This window comes from Tauraco erythrolophus, chromosome 6 (assembly GCF_009769465.1).
Source record: "Tauraco erythrolophus isolate bTauEry1 chromosome 6, bTauEry1.pri, whole genome shotgun sequence".
NCBI lineage: Eukaryota > Metazoa > Chordata > Aves > Musophagiformes > Musophagidae > Tauraco > Tauraco erythrolophus.
In genome coordinates, this window is record NC_141470.1 from 17,166,643 (window position 1) to 17,178,782 (window position 12,140).

General features: G+C 37.1%; 1 protein-coding gene across 1 annotated transcript in view; it reads right to left on the reverse strand.

Annotated features, from left to right (window-relative positions):
* SHANK2 (SH3 and multiple ankyrin repeat domains 2) overlaps positions 1–11,777 on the reverse strand; it is a 317,236-nt gene extending 305,459 nt beyond the window's left edge. Inside the window, 4 exon segments of the mRNA XM_086613043.1 lie at positions 83–191; positions 797–868; positions 2,597–2,800; positions 11,574–11,777. Coding sequence (XP_086469169.1) covers positions 83–191; positions 797–868; positions 2,597–2,800; positions 11,574–11,777 — 589 coding nt within the window.
* Between the last annotated feature and the right edge of the window lie 363 nt (positions 11,778–12,140).

The window sequence follows — 12,140 nt, forward strand, 5'->3', positions numbered from 1 at the left end:
TGTGTGACATTCAGCCTGCTAAACAATTAAGGTTGAATAAACCCAAGGTACCACTTTATGCTGCTAGTTTTACTGTTCTGACCTCCACTTTCTAGGTCATGATAGTTTGGGTCCAGTCCTCGGTCCAACATCTTTGTGATTTTTTCCACTGAGAGATGGTGGATATGATCCATAAATTTTCTCAAATTAGCCTGAAACAAAGAGTAACAAATGAATCATCCTCTAATTTTAAAAAGAAAATTTTGACTAAAAGTGAAATATTCTGTCAATTGATGTCAATATCCATTGACATTATTGAACAGTACCTAATTCACACTCCTGGAGAACCTGACTTTATACTGAGAGCATAAACCCTACAGTTTATGATGTTCAAAAGTCAAACACAGTAAGAAGATTCTGGTTTTCATAGTTTTAAGAGAAAAAAATGACTGAAAGATTCATTCTGTAAGAAATGAGTATGGTGTATGGCGATCATTGCTATTATTATCCTGACCTGCAAATGAGTCTAAAGACATAGGTTGCTGCTTTAGAAGCATGCTAAAAGCACGTTGTATTTAGGAAGTAAGGTTCAGTTTAAATTACTTGTATACATATGGAAGAATCAATCATGGGAGTTCTTCTATCAGAGCAATTCCCAAATCACAATTCATGTGCTCCTGTTGGTGCCGGAAGCACATACTGTTTGTCGTTCAGCAATTGGCCCAAGTGGTAATGAACTCCTCCTTATTTCCAGTTTCTCAGACACATTGCTTGGCTAAGTCAGCAATTGCTAACTTCTCCAGTACATTGGGCATACCTTCGTATGAAGCTTGGCCAGCTGTTTTTCATCAAGATTGAACTGTTTGTACACTCTTTTCTTGTATCGAAACTGAGGGAGGAAAACAGAATAAATTTAAAATGTCCTATGTTGCATAAAGACTCATAATTTAATTTTCTGACCTTACCAGAGAGTATCTTCCACGATGATACAGATTTAGGTAAAATTCAAAAAAAGGCTTTGGATTTCATTTTGAACATTCACCAATAATCAGCGCTCTGCTTAACATAGTGGCATCATAGTTTTACAGTTCATGTAAGTAAAATTCATGTCTTGTATAAATACACTGAAATCACTGGAGGTGTATGGGAAATGAGATCAGCCTCTAGAATCTACATAAATAAGCAAGAATTACAGTGAAAGAGCTTTTCCCTAAGGGTATCTGTGCACTTTACAGTTTCAGGCAGGAAAATGAACTAAGACGACATGTTAAATAAAAAAATACATATTTCAATATATCATCTTAGCATTTCTGAAATCTAAAAAATGAAAACAACAACTAAAAAGATTCCTGAAAAATCTCTCTTAATCAACACAGGCAGAACTTAACACTTGGGAATAGTTCTGATGTTTAACAGGACTGGTCCTGTGAATGAGGTTCAGAGGATTGCCTCTTTTTGGCAGAAACTCACTGCCATTTTACCCTGAACAGTTTTGTACCCTGTGGCCAGAGTAGCAAGACCTGTGGCAAAAATCATGGGATTTACATAGTTACAATTTACTATTATCTAATGGTACTATGCAGAATTCAAAGAATGCAGCATGTCTGTTGGACAAGGAGACTGTACTGAATAGGGCTTTAATACCAGCTTTTCACAAGACTACTTTTAACCCCTGAATTGCAATCCTTTAGCTGCAGAAAGAAGAATTCAATCAGTGAACACTCATGAAACAACATGACAGAAAAAAATAAAATAGTTATTTAATTGGCTTATGGCTATAATATGGGCATCAGTGATTGAATCTCTGAAATAAACTGCTAGAAAAGCTAGAACTTGAAACCTTCTCTGGACCCTGGTTCCTTTTTCTTGAATCTGTGTTACAGTGAAGCCTGTTAACTGCAGATTATTAGTGGTTGATGTACCACCATAAAAGCAATACCAAAATTAATTAAATACTAGTTTCATGCCCCAGTTTTCCACTATACTGTGTTTCAGTGCGATCTGGCTCCGCTCCATGTTCGCCCAGTGCCATAATAGTTCTGCCCAGTTTATCCCCCAGCTGCACAGCCTCTGCCTGAGCCACGGAGAGGGGGATATTCCAGTGTCTATGGGTGACTGCTTCACACGTACACACCCTTCTTTTCCCTTACCGCTTTCTCAGGAGACAGTGAGAGGAAATCTGTGCCCTCTGAAGGAGAGGGGTAAGGCTTCACTGAGAAAGACAGACTCTTTCTTTGGGAGAAAGTAAAGGGTGCTTTTTCAGCAACTGCTACCCTACTATTGCAAACCTAATCAGAGACTCAAAAGCTTAATCTAAAACCTTACATTTCTTTATTAAATCACAGAGTAAGATACATCTCCCGGGTCCTCAGCAGAAGAAAATTCCAAAATCAAATTTCCCAGAGGGACTGATTCTTTGCAGCCTTTTGGGGATAACACATGGAATGGCTTCACCGAGCAAGTGAAAGCCAGCACTTCTGTGAGCAAGGGTTCAAGTTCAGACTTCCTGATTGCTATTTCTCAAATGCAATTCAGATGCATGCAGAAACCTCAAATACAGCTTAATGTATAATTTGTATCAGAATACAAATCTTCCGGATATTAGATCTAAGAATACCTCTAGTGAAGGAACTCCTTTATTCACTGGCTGTGGGTACTCCCTAAGAAGTCGTTCCTCATCCAAAAACTTCCCATCTCTACCATTGCTTGCAGGCTGGAACAGTCCATAATTCAGGACATCTTTCAAACTCTGATTCAAAGTGCACAAAATTCGCTGTTTTGCAACCCACACTGAAGCTTCTGTGTTAAATCTAATGCATTTCTGCAAAGAGAAATTATTTTAAAATCTAATTAATTAAAAAAAAAACACTTAAAGACTATCTTACATTCTAAAATATACAAATGTCATAAATATATATGAACATACACAATAAACCTACAAATTCCGTGACAAAACATACATCAACAGATATGCATTTCAGATGCGCATTCCTCTATAATAACTAATGCACAAGGACTGTGAAAATACAGGATGTTTCAAGTCCTCCCACAAAAATCAGAGACCATATCCTTCTTCAGAGAAAGAACACCTTCACGGCAAACCTGTTTGAAAAGCCAAGTAAAAGGGATGTCACAAGATGTTTAACCATCCATTTGGTTCTAGGCTGTTCTGAAATCAGTCTGATCCACAACAATTTCACAAAGAAACGGTATTCAGGCAAGAATCCCAATTTGTTTTAAGCTACAGTCATCTTAGAGTAAGTTTATAGGAGGAACAATATGAAGCAAAGCAGCAGAGGACTTGAAAATCCTTTCCAGTTCTCTGCTTTTTACCAAGTTGGAATTTAGGAATTTAAAAATTTATGAATTTTGCAACTGTAGCTTACATTGCAGTCCTTGGTTACGAGTTGCCAGCAGATGCAATACCAAGAAACCAATTTGTTTCCCCTGATGTGCATTATGAATGTACGGTGCCCCTGATTCATCCCATACTGGGCCAGGAGATGGGCTTGTACCAAGCTGCCACGGCAGAGCTGCAGCACAGGAGTCTCTGCTTTTCCCTGCTCAAAGGACATCCCCATCCCCTCGGGATTCAACACAGAACGCAGGGATTGCACGCATAAGAAAAACGTTAATGGAGATATCTTTTTTTTGTCAGTACATTTCCATGAGTGTAGCTGTAATTCTGGCTACGGTAACAACATCAGTAACCCATCTTCAGGCCTTTTCTGAAGACCTCTGCTACTCTCCATACGATAATTGCACACAGAGATAAGACAACAGAAAAAGAAGTAAACATAAGACATGTTTTATGAAGACAGTGAAGTGTTTCCTTTAACATTACCCACAGCTGCTTCTGCAGCGCTCATCTCTGCAGTACCTGTTGGCAACTTTTTTTAAGTCCTGAGGTGGTCCGTAAGAAAATGGTTGCAGTATGTCTTTTAGAACTAAACATATTTATCCTGGCAAGCTCTGCATACATCTGAAAGTAATCTCTGACCCCATATACACAAATCAAATTACAAATTTTTTTAATATTTCAATTCTAAATCTTGAAGACCAAATTCAAAGGCAGAAGTCACAATATTTTATAGTTCACAGTGTCTTCTGGACGGTTCCAATATTACTTGACAAATATTTTCAACAGTAAAAAGTACATCCAGGACATGAAGGACTTTAAATTTACCATTGTTTTTAAGTGAGCAAACACTACAGTCAATCAGTCCTCCATATGTATTCACTTTGTCAGAGCAGAGATGACTAGCTGGTTTTGAATACCATGACATAGTGAAGTTAAGGAGTTTCGCTCTGGTTTTCTGGATTAACTGCCACATATGAGGACTATCAATAGACACTGATTTGAGATGTCCTCATGAATTTTTAAAAATTATCAGTTGGGTTGTCTTTCCTCAACCCCTGCACATACCACACTTTTTCAGCTACAGCCCAAGTCCTGATGTTAAGACATTTCAGGGTATGTAACGAAAAAAGGATAAAATTTTCATTGCAATGTGCTCAGGTGATACTTTGGTCTATGAAATAACAGATATCTTTAATCTTTTACAGTCTTAAACATAAAAATGTAATCAAATGAGATATTAGGTTTTGTCACAAATAAAGTTGACTAGGAAGCAGTTTTCATTCCCCTTACATATTTTACATTTCAAGGTGTTTTTGAAAAGTTGAGGGGTTTAAAATGGTGGAGGAATGGAGAGAGGGAGACAGAAAGAACATTATAAACAGTATTTTCATTCTCAAACAGCCCAGTAGTTAAGGTACTGACTTAGCAGCAAGGGCAATCTGGTTTAAATCCCTATATTCCTCCAGCTCTGAACCTCGCTTGCCCTATGACTCTTACATGGATTCAAACTTCCATACAAAGTTCAGATTCAAATATCAGCAGTTTTCAGCGAGTCTAAAAATTGTCAGTTACAACGCATGTTATGAGCTTAACTTCTACATGCTGTATCACTGTGCAGTGATCCACACAACCTGAAAGATTACAAGAAATGCTGTTAAAATGGGAAGATGCAAAGACAATTTTTAAATTACATGTTTTGGTGGTTTTTTTCAGGGAAGTCTTTCTAACATGAAATTCTTAACATGAAACAAATTATTTTTGGACTTGTACAACACTGCTTTGATTTTAACAGTACAAAACACTAACATCTGATCGTAGTTTAACTAGGTCTGCTTTTTTTAATGCATCTTGAGAATTCAACACATTCCATTTTGTTCAGTCTATTCTTGTGTTCTATCTGTTCTTGATTGCATGAGAATATTGCAGCTAATAGTGTGTCTAATTCTCAAAGACTTGCTAAATTGGCAAAGTTATAAATAATTTCAAATTTCCTCAAAATATATTTCAATGGAAAATAAACCTTTCTACAGTGTTTATGCATATTGCATCAGTAACGCACGATATTTATCTTCTGAAATAGTTTGCTATCCACAGGTCTGACACTAGCACATTCATACAATGCATAATAGCTTAACCACCTTCCCTGGACTGAAATGGCAATGAGGAATTCTTTTTGTGCAGTAGCTTGAAGGTCTGTTTTAAAATGACTTATCCAATAACTATACCATTATTGTATTTCTAACTCACTAGCTACAATATTTCATAAAGTCCTCAATGGCAGAATAGATATGGAAACACTTTGAAACTAGTAATTTCACAAACTTATTTATTCACAGCCCTAGCTTTTGTAGTGATTCACAAGAAACAAAAATGCACTTATTTTAATAAACTTTGATCCCATAGGTAATTTATAATGAAGAAAGATCAATGACATAAAAAGCAAATCAATAACTGAACAACTTTTTCCTACCAAAACTGTTCAAGGCCAGGATGGATGAGGCTTTGAGCAACCTGGTCTAGTGGAAGGTGTCTCTGCCCATGGCAGAGGGGCTGGAACTAGATGATCTTTAAGGTCCCTTCCAACCCAAACCATTCTATGATTCTATAATTCTATAAAATTTCTCAGACTCTGATACGTGAAACTAGTGAGAATAATTATTATTTATGCTTCCCATGAAGCCAGGCAGGACAGAGAGAGACACTTTTACCACTCTCTCGGAGGCAGCTGCTGAACAACAGGGCAAGAACCACCACTCAAATGCTACATAAAGTGTATTTTAGATCAGGCTGCCTCTGGAACACCTGCCCTATGCCACTTCTCTGCCCGTCTGGCAGCCTTCTGAGGACAGAGACCACCACAGTCATCATCTCCATTGTGCAGACGAGTTGTTACCTACTGCCACACTTTCTATCCTGAGAATAGTCAGCTGAATCACAGCAGAATATACACACAGATTGTTTTAGTTATGAAATAAATAAGAATTCATTAGATGCACATAGTGTAGTGGCCACAAGGAAACGACAGCAGCTGAGCGAAAAAAGCTAGACTTTTTCTAACCTTCAATGACTTGTTATCAAAAAAAAAAAAAAATAAGGACAGTTTAGTGGCAAAGAACTACAGAAATACATATGAAACAGATATTGTGCATTGATAGATGTGGGATCTATTCTTTCCACCCTTCTTATGGCATTCCCAGATTAAAAAAAAATACGATAGTTTGTCTTGAAGGCTAGCTGCCTAAACTATAAAAATCGCAACAGTTCTTTCAAATAAGAACCAAAAACAAAGCCCTGAGTGTCTCAAAAACACTGTCAAAACCACACTAGGCCACTCAAAATCCAAGTTTAGTAGTAAGACAGCACGTCAACATTGGTTGCTGAAAGGAGAGACCTGCACTTTTGATATTAAAGCTCTTTGGATCATGAGACACAGGGTCAATTATATTTTTGTTTTCCTGCATACTGGTGAAAGTAAGTCACTAAGCGCAACAGAAAGACTGGAAGCAAGGGAAAAATATAGCTTAGCCACTCCAGCTAAAGAGAAGACATTAATTCAACGGGAATAATGTTCAAGATATAAAATTTCTGAAGAATAATGTTTATCCATTCAAAATCTATCAACCAACACATCTTTTTTATTAGACTTGCAGTTGTCAATCACACACAACTGTGCTGTGATAGAGGAACCATGACAAACGGTTTGTACAGCTGCCTCCAAAATGTGATTGTCAGAATATCAAAATACAAGTCATTCCTTTCAACAGGAGACATCGATTTTAAAGATGCGACAAACAAAAAGTGGAAAACGCAAATGAGAGTTGGGTATCATGAAAAAATTGAGTGAGTCACTCATTTTTATTTGTGCCCAGTGTTCAACTTAATTCTTGGAGGTAGTGCTCTCATTCATCGAAATGCATTCAGAAAACACAGAATTCATGAGATGCAAGGTCAAAAAAAACCCAGTACAGCCACTCTGTCATCAGCTGGCAAGTCAGATCACCTGTCTAGATCAAGGGCATAAGAACAGATGTCAGCTGCACCCACAATGTTTCCATCGCCAAACTGAAGATAAAAAAAAGGAAGATCAACTAAAACCAGAAAGCAGCAATGAACAATCAGTCAAAAAATGGGAAAAGTTGCAAAGGGAAACCTGGAATACATCTAAGGCAGTACAGACTGGAAACAAGTTGAAACGGAGGAATCTTAAGCAAAAATGTGACTCAAGCTGCAGTTATGACAAGTGGGTTCCTACCTTCATAAGATAAAAAATGCACAAACTAAACAAATGTTTCATCTAAGAAAGAAAAGCACTAAAGGAAAAGATTCTTAATCCTAAAGGCCAAAGAATACTGGAAAAAGAGAGGATACAAAAGTACAAAAAGCAATGCTGAAGCAGAAAACTAAAAAGCAGCTACAACTTAAACTGTTGCTTTACCAAACTGCCCCTTACCAAACATCATTTTGCATGGAAAGTACAATATAAAAAAAAATGGCATGCATAGACATGGTTGCCATTAGGCACAAGGTAGGCAGTTGCCTTGGGTGGCAAACTGCTTGGAGCTGTTGACTGCCAGCTTTGCTTACCAAGGAAGAAAGATGCAGGCCTGTCACCAATCAGCGCCGCTGACAGCATGACATTGAACTTGCTGCCCTGGCAATGAAGCCTCCTCACGTTGAGGGCAAACACAATTAAATGTTGCCTAAGCTGCCAAGAAACCCTGCACCAATACTGAAAAGAGAGGAGGAACTAGGCAGTTACTGTGATTTCCATCTCAACAGCAAGTAGTAGGGGTCATCACCAAGCCAGAGCCCTCTGGGCTGGATGCACTGCAAATAAGCTGATTAAAAGAGATTTCACCTGTGTCCTGCCTCCATAGAAGATCTATTAAAGCTGAGCCTTCCTGGTTATTAAATCAGGAAATTAAATGCCCGATAATATAGCTTTTTTTACTCACTCTCCTATGCACATGTTTGTGAATATGGAGGGCTTTCTATGTTCTCCATCCCCTCACTAATTTTACTGAGCTCAGGAAATCTTTCATTAACTTATTTAAGTATTCCCCACCTTCCGATGCTAGGGATGACACTTGAATACAGATGATGCACAAAAGCAACAAGAAATTACTCTTTCTACAAAGTATAGTTTCAATACATTGGATTATCATCTGAACTGAAAAAGAGACAAAAACGAATTGATATAAGAACAGAAAAGTAAGTCTTCATAAGAACTTGTCAAGGTTTATATTATCTTTAAAGTTTCAAAAGAGAATAAAGGGCAACAAGACAAGTTTCCTACAATGGGTGATAAATTATGAAGTTTTCTATACCAGTACATCCTACTTACAATGCTTAGTACTTATCTCATATGTGCCATGAAATAAAGCTGATTTACACCCGTCACTGCAGATGAGCAAACATTTATTCCTAGTGAGCATAGGTAAGGATTTAAAGCTCCCCAGTGGGCTGAATTTTATCTAAAACTCTAAATTTGTGTTCTTTTAAACAAATATATTCTTGATCATACTTTCTAAAAACTATAAAGAATAAAAAACATAAAACTAAATGATGCCATTCCATGCTCCTTTGATTAAACAGACTAATTTTAAACACCTCTTATGTTAATTATAATTACACAGCAAATGGGGTGTATGTTGGATTTGGCTTGTAGCCAAAGCTTGGATTTGGCTTGTAGCTAGTTCACACAGCTCGTGAACTATGATCTTCCCTAAGCTTTGCTACACAACATTTAAGATATCAGTTTTCCTGTTTGTAAAACTGAATCCAGATTTCACTTTTCTATACAAGAGCTTGCGGGCTGACAAATTAAATCAGAAATAGATCATGTGCTATAGAACTGTTTAAAACAATTGAGTTACTTTTCATTAAGAGTTTATTGAAAAGGGAAAAAAGAAACACAAAAAGTAAAGCAATAAAAATGAACAAATGAAACACAAAACCTAAACCAATTTCATTTCCTGCACAAAATGAATTTTAAAAAAATAATTGTTCCAATAGTTTCAATAAATAAATTATTATTGGTCTATACAACAGAGTAATGAAATAAGAGGGCTTCAGGAGGCTAACATCTCTCTCTTTTTAACAGCACAGTAAACCTAGCAAGTAAGGCTAATCTTTCCATTTTACCAGATCTATTCATCGAGCATTGAACACAGTCAAAGATATAGCGAGCTGGTAGGACCATCAATAAAACCCTAACCATCTCAAGACAGGGCTTGTCTTGACAGATGACTTCACTACAGGCAAAATCCTTTTAAATTTATGTTGTACAGCACTGGATTTCAGTATTTCAATCAACACTGAAATGGAAGACCCAATGTGTTGACTGCTTTAGCTAAGGTTTAATAAAAACCCCGTGTGTGGCTCACAGCAGCCTCAGTCCTGCTCTGCCCTCTGAAGCCTTCCTGTCCAGCTCAGGTCTCACACCACAGGTGTTAATCTGATACCATATAAACTAATAGAGTGATAATGTAAATTCAGTAGGAACCAGCTCAATCCTCATCTAAAAGAATTTTTAAGCACAAGACTATAAGAGAGAACGCTCCCAACCCCAAAACAGATTTCTCTGAGTTTCTGCAGGACTGCACAGATTGGGCTTTAAAAAAAAAGAGCTCTACAACTACACCTGAGGCCACACTGTCAAAACAGCTCTTCCCTGTCAGCCCGTAGACAGGCCATCGCTTATCATTCTAAAACCAAACTTAATTAAGAAGAAAGGAATAACTTCATCTGAGATAGATCTTCAATGGCAGCACAGTATGATGTAGATCTTAAATGTCAGCACAGTGATGTATGTAGCACACTTCCATAAAAAGAATGTGTTTTTATAATCATCTTTGAAATGAAAAAAGTCTGATGTCTACCATCAATTGAATATCCCAACAACAGCATTCAAGGAGGTCCAGGGCAATTTAGGTAATTAATCACAAACTTGGAGAAGTTGTGGTTCTAGATATAATCAATAAGTAACTTCCAAGACCTTCTCCAGGATGAGATTGTTATTCCTATTGTAGCACTTGTGTAGGACAATCATTCTTTTACTTACAGAGTTACAACAGCAAACTTTTCCAACTTCATGCTCCTAACATTCCAGACATGGAATTTTACATATTCTACCATAAATGAAACACAACTTAGTCGTTCCTTGTGAAAAAGAGTGAGGAATTTGGACTGTAGGTTTCTAATATGTAAGGAACATCCAAAATTATTATTTTTTAATAAAAAAAAAACTTTTCTTTCCATTTACTCAATCAGACATTTTTTAACAAGAGAAGTGTCTTCAATTCTTTCTGTAAGACATGAGAGAGAAAATATTTTCTTGAAAAGTCTTTATTTTCATCCAATAGACTTAGGTATATGAGAGAGAGGCATAAGTCCACAAGTTAGCTTGCAAATGACTTCTCTAGAAAAACCAGAAAAGGTTCATTTTACTCTCTCTGATGTGTTTCCGGTGTAAGTGGTGAGAAGGTGGGAGAGAATAAAATAGCTATTTCATGTCGTCGTAAAAATCGTGGAACAGTATGATGTTGAGCTTCATCCTTCCTCCAGACCGAGTGTGTTGATTTCTTTGGGTGCAAGTCTGAGAAACAAGACTGTGCAGTAAAGGCATAGCAGCAAAGGAGGAAGTTCAGGTCTATTTGTGCTTCTCTTTCCTCATGTTCATGCTCTAAAAGCCACCAGCTGTCTAACAAACATATCTTTTCGTGTGAGGATGACAGAGAAAGGCAAGTAACATGGTAAAGAGAGAGAGAGAATTTGATGACTTCCTGCTAGACCCTAGACTAGTGTCAATCACAAACCATCTCAAGAAAAAACAAACTAGAGAAGACAATGGGATTATATATATATATATATATGAGGCTTTCATAGAGGCAATATGTGATTTGGGGGTTCGTCTCTCATCTTCTGATAAAATTTTAGACGCCTAATTCTCTTTCTTCTACCCAAACGCCTCTAAATGCAGATCACACAGGTGTCTTGCTTTCATGAAGTTAACATACTAAATACACTCTCCTGAATGGGACAGTGCCTTTGGTTTAGGCAATCAGGCAATCACTGAAGTAAAACACGTAGACATTAAAAAAAAAAAAAAAAGACATAAATTTTGGAAAAAAAAAAAAAAAAGAAAATCGAAGAGAACCACTGCAGATTGAATCCAGCAAAGCTAATTATTACATTTTACTTTTTTTTTTAATTGTAATGCAATATGCCTTACTGTTTGCTGCAGATCGGGTATTATAATTCGAATCACTAAAGTGTTGCTCTGACTGTCCTCCATTCTGCTGCTTGGCTTTTCTGCAGTTGCTCTAATTGTGTCATAAATAGTTTCTTCTTTGGAGCTGTCTGATTCAGATTCAACAGAATAGTCAGAAAAGCTTTGTGCCATCTCATCTTCACTTGACGTTGGGCTACGAGGCATGTTCAAGATTTTTATCCTGCCAATACAAAGGAGAAAGGGAAAAAGATAAGTTATAGTTAAAGTCTTTAAATGAATCAGCTACAAGTTTTGGTTTTTTGGAAGTAACATGCGTTTAACAACAGAGTCATATGTTTTATCCTCCTTTTATTTCCTCATATAATTTACATGGGCAGGCAGAGTGTAATGGAAATAAATCTGGCTACCAATTTACAACAGAAGAGGAAGAAGGACTGGAGAAGGTAAAAGAGGAATAAAAAGAAAGATGACCTTTCTTCCCAGGCACACCCAACCTCCCAAAGGATCCAGAAAAACCCAGCATAATTACCAGGTTCTCTGCTAAATAACACTGTTGTAAACTGTACT